The sequence below is a fragment of the Gavia stellata genome, chromosome 2 (assembly GCF_030936135.1).
Source record: "Gavia stellata isolate bGavSte3 chromosome 2, bGavSte3.hap2, whole genome shotgun sequence".
NCBI classification, from domain to species: Eukaryota; Metazoa; Chordata; class Aves; order Gaviiformes; family Gaviidae; genus Gavia; species Gavia stellata.
The window spans coordinates 30286499-30304092 of record NC_082595.1 but is presented as its reverse complement, the minus strand read 5'-3'; the positions used below and the strand labels follow the sequence as shown (position 1 = coordinate 30304092).

The 17594-nt window shown below is 39.7% G+C and overlaps 1 protein-coding gene across 1 annotated transcript in view; it reads right to left on the bottom strand.

The window, feature by feature from the left end:
- The window catches only part of PCNX2 (pecanex 2), a 162204-nt gene that overhangs the window by 20729 nt on the left and 123881 nt on the right, over positions 1-17594 (bottom strand). Inside the window, exons 25-27 of the mRNA XM_059835536.1 lie at positions 16713-16928; positions 4887-5140; positions 466-699 (exon numbers count right to left, since the gene is read on the bottom strand). Of these exons, the coding sequence (XP_059691519.1) occupies positions 466-699; positions 4887-5140; positions 16713-16928 (704 nt within the window). The remainder of the gene's footprint in view (positions 1-465; positions 700-4886; positions 5141-16712; positions 16929-17594) is intronic.

Sequence of the window (17594 nt, the reverse complement as noted above, 5' to 3'; positions counted from 1 at the left end):
TATATACTTCCCTACCATTTGAAGACTGTACCCAAACATAGGCAAATGTTTGAAAAGAGTATGCAAACATCACCAGTGCTTGACAAAAGTACCCAAACACTGAAGGAATGATGACATTCCCTGAACAGAGCCCGCTCCAGCATTGCTTCTGTGAACAGTTATTATATCCATGCTTTTAGAGATGATGAAACAAACGGTGTCGGAAGTGTGCACAATACGGAATTGGTTCTGTATTCAAAGACTAACCTTGCTTAAAACTCAGGTTTTGGACAAGGGTAGTCTCCAAAATATGTTTTTTCCATTCCACAAAACATGGATTTTCCCTTTATGCTAAATCTGACAGCTTAAATGAAATAATTTTTATTGTATTAATCCTGAGCAAGCAAAAGAGTAACCATGCATCATTTAACTCCTATCCCAAGAATTAAAACTACTACTACTACTAAAAAAAAAATGCAAGCTTACCTCCACCCTTTTTCTAGCACAGAACTGAATCCAGTCCAAATAAACACTGCAGAAACTAGCTCTTGTTATTCCTTGGAGACATGGAACATAATCTTCGTCTATGTTAATGTTAAACATTGCAAGGTCACGTTCGATATAATGCCACTTTGCATAAGGCTGCAGTATCTTTTGGATGGATTCGTCTTTTATCCAGTCAAGGATTTTGGGAGAACTTGCTGTAAAGTATATTATACTCTGTTGACAAAATGTGCAAACATTAGTCACTCTATCTCTGATTAAAGCAGATATATTTTACACAGGAGAAAAGAAATCAAATAGGACCACATTAACTGCCCATAATGGTACATATTTTTCCTATTTTTTACTGCTTGGCATTGTTGCTTCACAAAACAGAACAACAGAAAAAGAAGTCGTATTTTAATACCCTTACGCCTTATAGGAAAATTAATACAAACAATAGACTATGATAAGAATACAGAGTTCCAGCATTCAAACTTGTTATTTACTGAATATTAGTGGGGTTCTAGAGTCTGTCACCAAGAAGGTGATACCGATAGAAGTTCAGGCATATTTTGAAAAAATAGTAGTAGATGGTCACATGCTCAAAATAGGACTCTCTTTCGTCTGTGGAATTCCTGTTTTCTGGGGGACAAAGCTTTCCTAATTCTTTCACAAATAGTTCCACCACAATTTAACCACGAAGATGAGACTGGACAGATGTGTACAACACAAGTCTGAAACCCCCTGTTTTAGTTGCTGCTTTCTCTCTGCATTTAGTAGCATTACTATTTTTATTTTTTGTCGATGAGGCCAGTAAAGAATAATGGATTATTTCTTACAGGTTGGATTAAGAAGCTGATAACTGATGTAACTGTTTGCTTTTAAAGCACTTAAGAAGAGGCAGCATTCAGCAGGAGCTCTTTTACCAAATGCAGAAAAACTAGAAAGCAGCAAGACTCATATCTCATATCTGTGCCTGGGTTTCTAAGTTTAAGTTCTTCTAACTGCTGTGTCTGGAGCCATTAAAATAATAATAAAAAAATAAAATAATCTATCCAAACCAAATTTAAAATGTATTTTCAGAAGAATATGAAACTTAAGGAGAAGTTCCAGTGCTGCAAAGGAAAATGGCATAAGCTGGAAAGTCCCATTATAATGTTTTATGATTATAATTTTTGTTTTAATAAAAGATATTAATTTAGAATTGGATTCCAAAGCAAATGAGGGACAAGTCAACATGACTGAAGATGAGGTACTTCGATGTTACCCATGCAACAGAAATATTATTAAGCAAATAAATGTATAAAATGAAAATGTGCTGGAATAAAAAGGACAGAAGCACCACCAGACCTTTTAAAAATCCCAGATGGCCTCCACAGTTTATATTTCAAATTGTACAAAATACAAAATCAAGAGGAAAATTAAGCTCCAGAGGAAAAAGACAAGTCAGACAAATACAGACTAAGGATGAACCCTTAATTTTGTGGCATGTGGAGAACAATACACTCTTTAAAAAAGATTCATGCAGGAACAATAGAGCTGAAAACACAGCACTCGGCGAACGCAGACTTCTTGAATACTAAAATACGTTTAAATAAGAATATATTGAGAAGAGATGGAGAAGGCACAAGGGAAAAATATCACAGTAGTTGGGCAGGAAATGATTTCAAAATATATGCAGAAGGACTACAGGAGCTGACCCACTTTATTTGTGGAGAATAAAAATCCTTTTATAATAAGAAATACAGGCCTTTCTAGGCTGTCAATGAAACTGCAAATGAAAAAAATACATTAGGAGTAAGACGCTCAGTGCAACTCATTGTTTAAAAGACCAATATGGTAATTATTCTTGAAGGATAGGAGAACTGAAACAAAGCATATGTTTTCTTTGCTGATCTTCAAAACACAGTTTGCCTTTTTTATTATTCTCACCTGTGTTTACAAAGAAGCAGATTCAGCTGGGGAAAAAATCAGACTCGCAATCAGACATAGAAACAGCAAAAACTTCTGCCACCTAATTAAATTCTGCTCTTAGCAGTTGTTCCTAGATATGTTTTGTGCACAAGTACATCCTCAGCTGTATGGCAATTCAGAGATAATATGGTAAATATTTACAATATTGTAAGCTACAAAGAATAAACTAGACGCACTCCAAATGCTCAGTGCAATGGAAGTGCAGTTGCTGCCGAAACTCCAGTCTAAGTGTTTTCAGAGTTTGTGATTTATGTGACCTGAATACTGCATTAACTAGAGTTCTTACAATTACTTTCCTATGCCGTTAGAAGGAAGGTGGCAGGGCTTTAAAACATTCACAATGAAATTGTGCAGGGTCTTTACAGCTCAAGAAATCCCCCATAAGAAAGAGCTGGGGAAGGAATGAATTCTCACCTCTGTTGCTGATATTGTTTATCTGGAGGTAAGTACTAAATAAACAGGATGATAGCTCATCTGATACATTATATAATCCTCTCACCTTCCGAGGCTGTAATAAGGTTTTTTCCAAGTCTTACCAAAGCTCCTGTTTATGGAAGAAACTAATAACTTGAAGAATAGGAGAAGAAAATCTCCATACAGCTTTCTTTTGGGAAGTGTCATCCTAAACAAGGGATCTCCAGAGTATGCTCTCCCTTCGCAGAAGGGAGCCTCAGCCTAGGCTAATATCAAAGCTGCCTTCAGGTTATTCTTATCTTCTGCTCATCCTTCCCTAAGAAGGGAAGTAGCTTAAAGGACTGACACCTTTCTAAGAGTGAAGATCTGTAAATGCAGCGTTAGAGTACTGGCTCAACTAAATCCAACCAAAGGAGATTCTATTTTCACACCTTCAGAGCCATAGGTGGTAGACATAACAAAATCTGCATACAGTGGAGATGGAGCCACAGCATACCTCAGTAGCATGGAGATCCTTTAACCCACCTCCCTTTTACTCAAAACATTAACCACACCTGTATTATATGGGACATAGCATGTCTAAGCGATCTCACCTATGTCAGCTGCTTCTCAGGTATGTCCAGAACCAGAGCCCTAAACTACCTTTCAGTAAAGTTTTACTTCCCATGTGATGAACCTCACACTTGCCGCAAATCCTCTACATATTAGCTGACTTGAAGGCATTAAAAAAGTTCCAGTTTACAAAGCACAATTCTTCACTGCTTTAAACTAATAAGCTGCTGATTTGATTGCAGCTTAGACTGGAATTTTTTTCAGTCTCATTCACCATCAAAAGCTGAGTCATATATCAGCTTGCATCAGTTTATGCAAGTTTATCAGGTTACCTTTTAAAGTAAAGCGAACCAATTCTAGCAACACATTCATTTCAGTTTAAAGAAGGGTTTTTTTTTTAGTTTAGATAGCCACAAAACCCACTTCTAAAATGAAAAAATCATGTTCACATGCAATTTTGTTTCTAATTAGTTAAATAAACAAAGGAGGTTGGTTACCAGGCCCTACTGCCTGTAAAATTATTTATAAAATCCCAGTCTGCATTTTACAAAGTAATCAAATGCATGATCAAAGCAGCTATGTGAGGCAATGATCTTGTTTTTACTGCATTGGCTCACTTACAAAAAAAGGTGACTAATTTATTTACAACAGGTCTCTCTCTAAGGTTGACAGGATTTTTACAATTGCAGAGATGTAAGTATGAAGGAGATGTCAGGGATGGTTGGGAGATTTAGTGAGTGGCTTCGTGGCAGTACCCATGGCACAGGAGGCAGCATTTGGTTCTTGTTGCTTCAGCAGAAGACAATGAAGCTCAGCGATTTCTTCATTTGCTGAACTGGAAAGGCTTTAGCAGAGGATGAAAATGTCTTGCTAGACTATAAAGTTCAATTATTTTGAAAAATTAGTATCTGTGTGGTCATTGTGATTTTAATAACAGTGCAAATGCAAAAGTGATGTAAATGAATTGCTGTTTAATCAATGGAATAAAACAACTTCAAATCTGTTGTAGTATATATGTAAAACAGCAGGTAAGAAGGGGGTTTGTACTACTAAAAAAGTATATTTGAGAAACAGCTCGTCAGAGATTTCCCAAGAAATTTATGCTTGTTGATTTTTTTTTTTTTTTTTGCCAGAAAAAACAGCGGAAAGGCCAAGTCAAGAAGAAAACTGTCAGTGAAGTTTTGCTTTGTGAGAATGCTTCCTCTGACTTTATCGCTAGAGGTTGTTAACTCACCTGCTTGATTTCTGCTTAAGCATGCCAGCAATATTCTGTACTAACTGTAAGTGGTCATAATCAAATGTAGCAAAGGGACATATGAATTTATTATCCCTGTCTAACATTAAGACAGTCTGACTGCCAGTAGTGCAAATGAATAAATACAAAGCCAAAAACTTCAAATGCTATTTCTAATACACAGTCAGCATTCATTCTTTTTGATAAACCTGCCTAGGAATACAGTCCACTTTACCAAAGAGTTTACCTTTATATAGTATCTGATAAGTATTCTCCGCAGATCAAACACTTGCAGCATTGTCGCAGCGTTGTTATCAATGATGCTATATCCTTCCAGGATGTACTGGGTTCGTGTTATTTCCCATGTCAGCCATCGGAGGTTAAAGGCTGCATTACATGATAACAAGTGAGGCAAGTGCCCGGGCTTACAACAGCAGCAGCCTTCATTGTCTTCATCTCCTTCTGTTATAGCTTCCACTTCTCTCTGCTGGCAATATGTCCCTTGGTGGCCAGAAAAAGAGAGTATGCTGCCAGTTATTGGGGGAGGAGGAAACAAAGGACTTCTTCCAAGCTGAAAAAGTATAACTGAAGGCTCTATGCACTTAGCAAAAATCTAATAGAGCTACAGCAACAAATTAGATGTGCCAACTGATTCATGCACAGTAGCAAATAAAGAGCTGTACATGATTTATTTATGATCATCTATAAAAGCCAAAAGGGCCCGATCTAACGTTCTAGGCATTTGGTTCTGAGCTGAGCTAAACTACAGAGCACAGCTTCTGCCTTAATAAAAACTCACCAGGAAGCAACACCAAAAAGTCTCGCTCCATCAGGCACATTAAGCAAACTGATCTAAGTCTCAGTCTGCTTCTTCAAATAACATACAGAATGCAAACAAAGATTTTAGTGTGTCAGAGCACTTATAAAATCTGGGTTTTAACAAACTATCTTGGAAAGCAGGTTCCAAAAATAACATCCAACGGGTTGTTCTCTCTCCCACCGGAGTAAAAGCTACTCCGGATCAAACATCTCTAATGAACAGCACTCGTGGCAGTGTATCATGAGGACTGAACAGCTTTCTAATTAGCCTATGAAACAGGGTTTAGATCAAAATAGGGTAAATCTTCCTGAAAGAGATGTTAGCTCAAAAAGAAGTCATGAGGCAGATGCAGAAACAATAATGTATCTGCTCTGCAGACTCTGCATTTCTGGCCTGTGCTGTGCACACTAGAAGGTCAAGTTGAGCCCTTCAGGATTTGGAATCTATGAAAATGTGGTTTCTACACCATGTAGGGCACTACAAATCAAAACCAAGGTGGACACCCACATGCTTCCCCCACTGTTCTCAAAATATATGAGTTATATGTTCTTGATACATGGATCTTTTTTAAATTTACTCTCTGTGGGCTGTTGCTGAACTTACTCTCCACTGAATTTGTACATAAACCATCTTTAAAGGCCATCTCCTACAGTGCAGGTTACACATATGTCTCAGGTGGGCCTTCCGCCAACGGTTCAGTATCTCTCTCTCACGGAGAGAGCTGGCTCCGTCAGCTTCCAAACAGTCTCAACAGGAGAGCAAGGTGCTAGACACTGCACTGCAGTTCAGCATCTATGAAGGCCCCCGGCCAGGACCAACAGACCTGTTCCATTGTGTCACTGTAAATGGGAGAAGATGTTGGCTATGTTCATCATCTGAACGCTGGACTGGGAGAGAATATAGTCTCAGCTCCAATCCCCTGCAGTTTGCCAGCACCCCGAAAGAGAGCCTGGAGCAAGGCAGCATCCCAAAGGCCTTTCTGTGGAGCATCACGGCAGTCTCTGTGCCCTTGACTGACTATCCCGGTCCCATCACAAATGTCTGGTCAACAACCTGAGGACCTTTAGTTTGTGCTGATAGAAGTAGCACCCAGAGCATTCCTCTCTCCACACCAAGAATAGCCTTTCAAAATATAACACAACATGTTAAAGTATCGGTTACCATCTCCTCTTTTTTGCCTGTACACCTTCTAAAATTTATCCAGCAAGCAAAAACATACAAGAAAAAAGATTAATAGAAATATCTGAAGGAAATGTGTGAGAAAAAATGGCATTGTAGCCCTAAGAGATAGGGGGAAAAAGATCCAGTATATTCCAGTGTTCTCCATTCAGTTTCCTGTAAGTGAAAACTTACACTGTGTACCCAATGTTGTTCGCACACTGATATGTAGTCGTCCTTGGACATCAGGGATATACAACATGACAAATTATTAAATGTCTTCAAGTAACCCAAATATAAACATCTTTCCTTTCAATACTGCCACAAAGTACAAAACATAACCTATCAAGCTGACATTTCCGGTTGGACTGGACATGAACTGGACTGCTTCTGCTTCATATTTCACAGATTTCTACATGAATTAACACTTATTGCTCAAAAGCAAAAAAGCAGCAACTGCTCCGGGTCCGTGGATGCTTTTCTGAAGTCAAGTCAAAAGATATCATACTCAAACTGAAGTAGGGAAAGGCATATTCCTTTGTACATGGCTCGAAAAGAGTAAAATAACTACTCCATGCTGGTGCTGTTACTATTGTTGTTATGTTTATTTTTGAAAGTTTAAAGGTCTGTCAGTATTAAACTGAATTTAAGAAAAGGTACATCTTCATCCCAGGTGCTAAATTAAGTATTGCCACATGTTTATTAGCAATGAAAAACACAAGCCTAAATAAACAACTGCCACTAATCCCCTTACAATTAAGGGAGTTAAAGATGGCTTTGCTCAGTCTAGGGTAACTCTATTCTTAAATAATTTTTTTTTTCCTTTGGTATGGAAATATCACATTTCATTCGTATGGAATGCTGGCTGTTTCTATGTGCTTTCTGTATTACCTCTATTAATAAATACAAAATATTATTACTGGAGACTCTGTAATTACTAGTTTTCTTAAGCCACATTTTTTGTAAAGTACAGGAACTAAAGAGGCTGGCAAGGCAAATAATAGGTGAATTCAAGAGACCCTCAATGTTTGAGGGAAGCTGTCATCACATGCATATCAAACAGAAGAAGAAGATGCCAGAACAATTACTTGCATTCTCAGCTAATTTGACAGGTAAAAATGTCTCCAAGTCATCTTTGCTGTGTAATTTTAATCAACTGAAGTTAAAATTATACTGCAGTGGACGCAATCAACGTTGAACTTGAGGAGCAAGAGACATTCTAACTGGTATCATGTTCTTACAAAAGCTCTGGGAACCAACCAAAGGAGCTCATGTGGTCATTTTGCAGATTTATTCCAAAGAATGAAATCAGGGCTGTGCTCTGTCAAGATCTGGCAAACATGCACTTGCTTAACAAAAGCTGTTTGATGGACTCAGGTACTATCAGCTTGGGGATTTTGTGTCTTGACTGCTTGCAGAGCCTCTGGGGTATCCCTGTGAAGTTAAAGGTGTAATCTGAGCCATGGCCAGTGCTCTGACAAAACACCAAATCCCTATCATCATGCTGCTGATTAGTATTTCCAAACAACATCTAGTAAAAGGACTCAAGTCTGCACAGACAAAATGCAGGCTTGATGCTCAAGTACATGTTGGTTCCCCCCCAGTTCTTGCAATCATTTCTAGAAAGACTGCCAGTAATTTTCTCTCATCTTTAATTGAGCCTTACTTTAATCCATAATGCACTGGCTGGACTTCAATACCACAGATTTGCATGTTAGTGAGACATTTCATTTCACCAGTGCCGACATCAATCCTTTTTGGTTCATTACTCTAGACACTGGTACTGCAAAGACTTAAGACCATGTGCTGAGCTTAACGCATAAAGCCAAAAGGGACAAGTCACAGTAACTGAAGTTAAGCATTTGTGTGTACCTTTTATAGAAGGGCGGCCCTAAACTTTCGTGTATGTTATATGCTGATGATTAAAATGACAATTATTATATTGCTTCTCAAAAAATTATCAAGTTCAAGCAACTCGGAGAATTATTCATAAAACCAAAAAGCAGGGAGCAGAGCGTGCACTTCAGTTCTGCAATATAATTAAGTGTAGTACTGTTAAATATTAAAATACAGGAAAATGTTTTCACTGGTAATTAGTAATTTTAAAATCTGAGGTAAAGCTTTTTTTTTTTGACATTTCTTTCTGCAGTAGAATGAAAACAAGCTCTCCCTCTTCACTCAAGCTTAGTCATTCACTGTGACCCTTGCTAGTGCAGATGAGACCAATTCGTTTGTAAGATACCTAACACTGGATGGTTGCCAAAAATCCATCAATGCAAAACCGTGTGCCAGCTGAACAAAGCAAGGTCAATCTATGTGAGCTCAGGAGAAAACCAGGGTGAGAACTTGGAGCTCTTTCTATTCTCCTGACGCATCAGGATTTAAGGACTGACTTGTGCTCTGCCGGAGTGATCTGACCTAAATGGAAGTAAGAAAATTGAAACTGAAGACTGTAATCTCACTTCAAGAGGATACATAAAATACACCTGAATTAATGACCATCCACCCTTCTCGAATTTAAGGCTAAAATCAAAGTGTGCTTTTGAATTTAATTTTGAAGTGAAAAGAAAAGTATTTTTCAGTTCTGAAGGGCCAGAAAGAAAATCCTCTAACACAACCACATACTTCAAAAAGCAGTTTTAATTTCCATAAACCACTTCAGTTTAACAACACATCCAGAACTGGGACTAATTACTGCGGCTGAAGGTAGCGATAGCTCGAGCACTAAGGATTGCTGGCGTATAATAAGCAACTAGGGTGCAAATGTACATAGAAGGGGCTCATGCACTAACCCCACCCCACAGACGTTAAGAAGATCACAAATCACTCTCCTGCACTGGGCACTTCAAGCTTCAAACTCTCTGACCCCAACAACCGGTTTTGGACTAGGGGATTTAACTAGGTGTTAAGTCTGAGAGATGGAGCTGGATATGGAGATGGGAGCCATGAAGATGGACTGAAGCCCAGGGTAACTCCTTTTGTAGGCCATGCAGAGGTCTCTTCACTGATGACTCCACAAAAATGCCTGGTTGCTCACCATTTGTTTGGCAAAATCATGCATGTGAATATTTTACAAATAAATGCATTACAGTGGAAATATCTGACTCTGCTCTACCAAGCTCTGCTGCAAATATGAGTATTCCCAAATTCTGATGGATAAGGCTCCTTCTCACCTGACACATTTCTTTTCTGCTCAGGATAGCAGCTTAGTAAGCAGCAAGTTATCACCCAGAAGTAGCACAAAGAGCATAATTACAGCCATCAAAAGGCCATCCTCTCCTGAAACAAGCATCAGATATAGCTCTAGAAACACAGAAAAACAAGTACTTCAAAAAGGAGTGAACTGAGCTCCCAAATGGAAACTCATGAACCCCAGAACTGGACACATTCTGGAAACCAGCAACTGTTTTGGCTCCTTTCTGCTCTTTTCCTTGTGGAATTGGGATTAAGAACAGTAATTTATAGATTCTGATAGTCTCAGGTTGTTTCAAAGAAAAATCTCAGGACTTAAAACACAGCATCAATTCCTCAAACATCAAAGCTGTTAGTTATAAAACTGTGGTTTGGTTTTCAGCTGCTTCAGGTGCTTGTATGCCTGAAAAATAGTCTGGTTTTCAAACCAGATCAGTTGCTCTAACAACAGGCACCCCCTCTCCTCAGAAACCTTTCCTTTTCTTGGTCCACAGAGACACATTATGGAAGCCCAGGTGGAAGAAAGCATTCTCTAAGGATGTTGGTTGTTAAACTTGCAGCTACCAAATACCACGAAAACCTCTCATGTCACCTTTTTTGGGGTGCAATGCAACACGCAACATTTTGTTTCTGGCAAAGACATTTTCTCAATAAAAAGGTTGCGGTGCATCTAACAACATTTTCCTTCCTTCCAGAAGTCTCCTCCAGTGCACTCATATATACATATAAAATTGTGGAAGGGAGGAAAGGGAAAAAAACCATCAAATATTTATTCTAGTCTGTGTTACAGAAACTATTGTAAGCCTATTTGAAATTCAGAGATGGCTTCCACTATTGGAGCATCACTGTACACCTAGAAAGGCTTGTACATCACAGATTTTCTGCATTCAACATGAAGTATCCTCTTCCCTGTTTCATGCTATTCTTCCCAATTAAATCACCAAGATTAAAGAAACCCCTTTGCATCCTTTCTGTTCATGCCTCTAATATTTCCGAGCAGTGTCTCTCAGCCTTTGTTCTTTCCCACAAACAATGTACTTTTGGTTTTTAACCTTCTCTCCAAAAAGATGTGTTAAAAATGGCTGCTTTTCTCTGAACTCCTTGTAATTTATCAATACCTTTTGATGGTCTGGTGCATACACTGAACGCACCTCAAGTGTGGTCTCAGGAAAGACATGAAGGAGGTCACTTGTATTTCCCAACAGCAAGAACTGATTTGTAAAAGCAAAAAGTGAAAGTTGCAACCACTCTTTAAATAAAGAATGATTCTTGCTAGTGCTACAGAGCCTTCAGACACAAAAATCAAACACCAATAAATATTCCTTACACTGGTAATGTACTTGCTACTGTAATAAAACTACACAGTGTACACATACACTGCAGAAATGAGTAATTGTCCTTATTTCTTAGACATCATTACTGCGCCTAAAGCTTATACCCTAAACTGGCTGCATTCATACACCATTTTGCGTGGGAAACAAGCTAGCTAACACAGAGAAAGCCTCACGGGCGATCCCATCCTGCTGTCACAGCTGCCTTCCACTATGTACAATTACATGTGTCTGCTCCGTGCTTCTTCCCTTGATTCATCTAATGAAGTTCCAAGTGAAGCATGAATATTGCACGTGCAACATGCAGTAACAAAAAATCACAGCAGAGATTTAGAAGTTAATTACATGATTGAAGAATACCGGGCATGAGTTAGAAAACAGCTCCTCAAGATTTCAGCATCACCAGCCGTAAGTAATTTCTGCATGTGTAACATCTAAGTGGATATTCTCTGAAAGACTTTTTGTAGAGGCACAGACTAAACAGGAAAATATTTTAAGTCTTCCATGTTCTACAGGGAACACGCGGGAGCTAGATATTTTGACATTCTTTCTGCTTGTTCCCTGATTGTGGGTTTTCCCCTGTCTCTTCCTTTCAAATTAAATGATACATTATGTATTTCTTCTGGCAGGCTGCTTTTAGCGTAACGCTGTGGTCTAACACAGACAGTAGAGTTAAGTTACCGAAGGGCTTGATTCCCCCCACCAACGTGCAGCTACCTGAAAGTTTTCACCTAGCCTAAGCTCATTACTACCCTCTCTTCGTTTTTGGTAAAGGAGGAGGTGGGTGTCTTCTCTCAATGCCTGGAGGTATTGAGGATCCTCCTTGCTTTACTCACAGGTTGAACGACATGATGGAGGCACATCCCCTCTCTGTCCATAGAAAGGGAGTCTGAAGACCTAATTCATACAAGGTGCTTAATTTGAACAGGACTAAAGCTGGATGAGAGGAATCCCAGCTTTGCTGTCTCTTCTTTCAGTCTGCTCAGTCTCTATCTTCTTACCCTGCCTGCAGGGGTTTGGTTGGTGGTTGTTTTTTTCATTTAAAATGTGAGCCAAATGCTTCTATTGCATACAGTTAGAAAGGCATCTGGCATTTATAATGCCAACTCTCAATTAGACTGGACTGCAAACTGGGGAGGCAGTACCTCCTGCCCCCAGTACACTTAAATTCAGAAGACTCCATGACCTCTTCTTTGGGCAGTGCTGTGACAGTATTGCCAGCACAGCTTTTCAGCTACCACAATGAGAAACACCCAGAGGAAAATCCAGAGCTCCACAATGCAAATATTGCTGTTGTTTTACTCATAAACAGAAAACAATCACAGACACAGACAACACTGTTGTAATTCACTCATTTCCAAAGCAAACAGAGACTTCCTATTTAAGGAACAGCAGATTTTTAAGGCCATCAATTAAAATGACTTGTTTGAAATTGAAGTAAAGCAGCCAAAGCTCAGAAATTACAGATTTCAAGTTCCTCCTCTAGCCCTTTTTCTCCTCCTTGTGGGAAACCATTGGGCACAATGAAAGGAATCAGGGTCCTATGCAAAAAACAGCACATGACCAGACAACTAAAAACAGGAATGCAAGACACCCAAAGCAGAAGAAACGAGCCTAGTGCTTAACAACTGCCTCTTGACTTCGTAGACTACCAGGTTCTTCCAGGGCAGTTGCATACACTCTTCCCACTTACGCAGAAAAAAATCCTACTGTATTCAGCTGTACCCCACACCCCCCAGTTGGAATATTCGAAATGGGGAAGAACGTGCCTAGTTGGTGCAGGAGATGGCTCTTGGTGCTGCTTGGGGGCAGCCCAGTCTAACTTCCTGCCCCCGCAGGCAGCGATCCCACTCAAAGGAAGGAGCAAAGAAAACCTTCCAAGGAAGAATTTCCGCTTAGTCTCAGCTTTCACAGAGCTTCCTTGGGACAGCCCTTGGCCTGTCCCCTTATGCAGGTTCTGCCTTCAGGTCAGCCCTTCTGGCTCCTTTTACTCAGACTCAGTGTCCCAGTGTCTGGGCACCCTTCCGTAACCCTTAGGGCCCCACCAGAGCAGGGCTCCTTGTTGACACAAGGACGAAACCTGTTACGGGAAGGGCATGGTACTGCGGCACAGTCTATCTAAAGCACGCCAGCCCTCATGGGTTACCTGGAGACACAAGCAACCCTCTGGTGTCAGCACACCACCTCAGCAAGTCTCCACTGGGCACACAGAAGACTATCTGCCCACACTTTGGAGTCTATGAAGCTTTTGTTATAGTCTGTGTCAGTCGGGTCCATCTTATCTGGCTTGTGCCTGGTTGCCCTCTGGGCTCCTCTGTTCCTCCTACTCCATCCTTAAGCAGGCTTGCAATTCATGTGGTATCTCTGGCACCCGTTCTGTATGGTCCAGTGGCGTTCAGCTCTCACATGGCATGTCAAATGCTACATGTTTGAGCTGTTCTTTCCTCAGGTATGTTCTTTCATTCAATCGTACATGGCTTCTCTGTTCCAGGACAAACAACGTAATAACAATACCCAAACACTCCTCGTTTCTCTTCCCATAACATCTCCTCTACCCAGAGAAAATATTCTGAAAGCTGGAGGAACCTTCCTTACATACCATGTCTGTGAGGACACAAGCTAACTACACATTTTCTCTTATTCTTGGAATAGCATCATCCAGTGGGTTCAGAGAGGAGAAGAAGGGGAGTCCATTACCCTCCCATTTCCATCCTTTTCCTCTCCTTCTAGTATTGGGGAGTTTCTTCCCCCAGTGATACTCTGAAGGTGAGGAGGAATAGGGGACTGGATTTGTACTGAAGGTGATACACTCTAGCTGAGATTCCCATTCCCATTTTCCCACTCCTCTCCTCCTCCTCCAGTAACTTGTCTGTGCTTTCCCAGTTCACAGTTTGCTGCCGCTCTGTTGGTCCAGGTCTTTTGAACACTCAGGTAAGGGTGCTGCTTTGGAGGCTGCCAGCCTCCTCCTGAGACCGTGAGAGAGACTGGGAAAGGGGATATTCGTGCTGGCTCTAAATGGCAACCCATTAAACACATGAGAGGCTGCAGGGCTCAGCCCCAGCTGAATTTAAAGACCTGTTGCAGCCAGCAGACATGTTGGATCTATTCACAAAGCAAACCAGCTACAGTACTAACACTGAACAGTGTTAGGCAATCTGCATGGAAAGGTCAATTTTCAGACCCATTTAGTTACTTGAACTGTGGTTTTAGGGAATAAAGAGATGCCTTGACAGGTGGCACGCTGCAATTTTTGAGCTTTGCTCTCAGATTCAAATGCAAAATGGAACTCGCCTGGTAATGAACCATCCTGGCTCAAAGTCAAAGTCTTCCCAAACCACTTTGCAACAAAACTATCCAGTTGTTCACCATTCAACCTCCACTTCATTAAGCCTGTCTGCTAGGGCCCTGATCTTTTTATCCAGCTAGCACGTGGTTTGAGGATCCTCTCATATTTTTTCATCTCTGTTTCCAAAATCTACTTTTCTTGAACTGCTTGGGGATGGTGATGATGGAGAGGGACCCAGCAGTAGGTGGCAACTGCATAAAGGAAAAAAAAACCACTCACAAAACTCATGTAATTTAAGCATGAAAGTGAGATTTCTTTCTTCTGTTTGTTTCAAATCCTACAGTGAACTATTTTAACACAAAAGGATGATCAGCAAAGGTAATTTCTGAAATTAGAATGCAAGTTAATGAAAACATACATGGTCCTGCATACTCAAAATCCCAACAAATTTGAACAAAATGTCAACATTGTCCAAGATAGGTCTCTTTAATATACAGAAATCCCTCCTGGAAGTCACTTTTCTTTTCAGATCTGCAGAAATGAATGAACTACTTTTTAACTTCACAGAGTTTCCATAAAGAATTGTAACTGTGAGCAACCTAAGAGGAACCAAAAATGACAGGCTGACTAAAACTGTCTTCAAAAAAAAAAAAAAAAGGCAATTATCTCAGAGATTTACCAGCCTGTGAAACCAGTGGTACTGTAACTAAGAGATTTGAACTGCCACAGTATTTAACTGTTCTTGCAGAACAACATAAATCTGCATCTGTCTGGCCGAGATTTGAAAGAAGTAATAGCAAATTCCAAATCTACCCAAAAAAAGCTCTCCACCTGTGGACCCTACAGGGTACTTAACCTCAGTACCTATCTCTGACACAGCAGCACTGCTTACCTTGGAGTAAGAGATAATACTTGCACAGATGTCTTTGAAGTTGAAGAAAGCCACAGAGCCACGCATACATCATCATCATCATGAACAACAAGAAATTATAAGACTGATAAACAAATTCTTTCTCTTCCTTTCCAATTACTTTTTCTTACAATTCGCCTTTGTACTGAATAGGTATCTCTTCAGGTACTACAATACCGAGCTGTTTCAGGTATTTACAGTTTTCTACGTAACTATTTTTAAGATACAGGAGTGTTATCTTTGTCCCCACCATACAGAAAGGAAAGTGAACATCAAGCATTTACCACAACCTGTTCAACATCCTACAGGGAGTCTGTCAGAGAGTCAAGACTTGAGCCCACACATGTTATTTCCTAGTCTAATCCTCCCACACCTAAGTGCATTCAAAGAGCCAGTCTGCCTCCTATTTTCTCATACTCAACCTTGTTGAAAAGTCGCCTTGATAATACACTGCTCTCCACGTTGCCCATTAAATGCTGAGCCCTTGAGCCTGGGAAGCTGTTTATTCCGGGATTTCAAAACTCTCATCACCCGCAATTGCAAAGTGGTGTCTTTGAAAGGTTACAAACCCAAGCAACAAACCCAGGCAGCCAACATGTGTAGCATGAGCAAAATTTAAAAGCTGTTTAAAAGTTTTGTGGTTTTACTTCCATTTTTCTTCCTACTTTAGGGACAACAACAGACAAAAGGATTGGAGTGTGACACTACGAGCAACTAGCCTCACAAAGCGACACCACCAAGGACAGGCATGCAATTGCCATTCCTTAGAGAGGAGTGTCCTGACAGAGGAATGTACTGAACACGAAGAAAGTGAGGTCCCTTCTTCAACTGAAGTCAGCACTTCCTAAATAAGAGAAATACGAAGCCCTCATAGGCTTGCTTCTCCTCTCCTGTTCTACTGTGACAAGAGACCACCTCAGCACTGGCATCTTGCATGATCCAACACAGGATATTTTCCATTGGAGGAGTCTTATGATATTTGGGTTTCCTTCAAAGACAAGTTTGGGGGGGTTGAACAATTTTAAGAACTTCAGTTTTTGTGGTTATGGAGGGAAAGAAATAATCTGAAAACATAACTAAGCATAACCTAAAAGATCTGTGAACCAAGCAAATAACTCAACATGCCTTCTTTCTGAAAGTCTTATGATACTGCAGAACATGACTCCAAATTTCATAACATCTAGGTTTCAAAACATTGTCATTCAAATAATGATACAAAGAAGTACAGAGCTTTTAGACAGACAGACAAATATCTGTAAAAAAGAGAGAGAAAGGTCCTTAAACTTTATGTCCTACTATAAAGTTGTGATAGATTAAAAAGCCAGACAGGGTTTGTTCCTGTTTTTGTTGTTATTTAAATCATCAGGAATCCTTACCTCGAAATTCCAGCCCTCTGAGCTGAAAGGTGACAAGGCCATTTCCAATTTCGATCAAGTGCACAAAGGCATTTAAATAATCCGATGCCAGAATAAAACAGTCTCCTGTGTTGTAGTTTCCCCAGCGGCCCAGAATCAAATCTCCACAAAGAGACTCCTGCAGAGATCTTGTCAAATGCTCATAAAAAATGGAGTTGAGATTATTGTCATCATTTCCTACAACCAGAGCAGCACACATTTGTAAAGAATAAAATTTATAATACACTAAGCCATTTTGCATAAAATCCCATGGTTTTTTTTATTCCTACATAAAGCTTCTTCCTCTAGCTGGATGATACTTCCTGATACTTTATGCAATATACATTTCCTAGGTGGTTTTTAGCCCTTCAGAGAATCAGGCCTGAAACTTTTGTTCAATACGAACAATATTGTAAATAGAACATAAAATTAGTGGTAACACAGATTTCAGATTGAATCAAATTGCCTCCATGTTTTACAACAGCAAGAATTTTTTGGCTCCACTGCAAGTCTATGCAATGCTAAGTTAACGTCTACATATTGTTCGTAATTTTAAGAAACCAGAAAACATTATTATTTCAGTACACAAATTTAAATCTGAATATTCTTTCAGAGGTTTTTAAAGAATTCAGTCACACAGTTTCCAGTAATTTTGTTGGGATTCTTTTCTTTTAGTTCTCCAGGAATTTTTCAAGGCTTTGTCTATGAAGTATCTGTTGGTACTTAAGTTGAGGATATGTATTTTAAAAGAGTTCACTTAGTATATTGAGAAAGAATGAAACAAGGTTCATTCACCACTGGAATTGCTACCACTTCTTTAAAAATAGTAGCTGTCCAATTACACATTGCTTGTACCAATTGCCC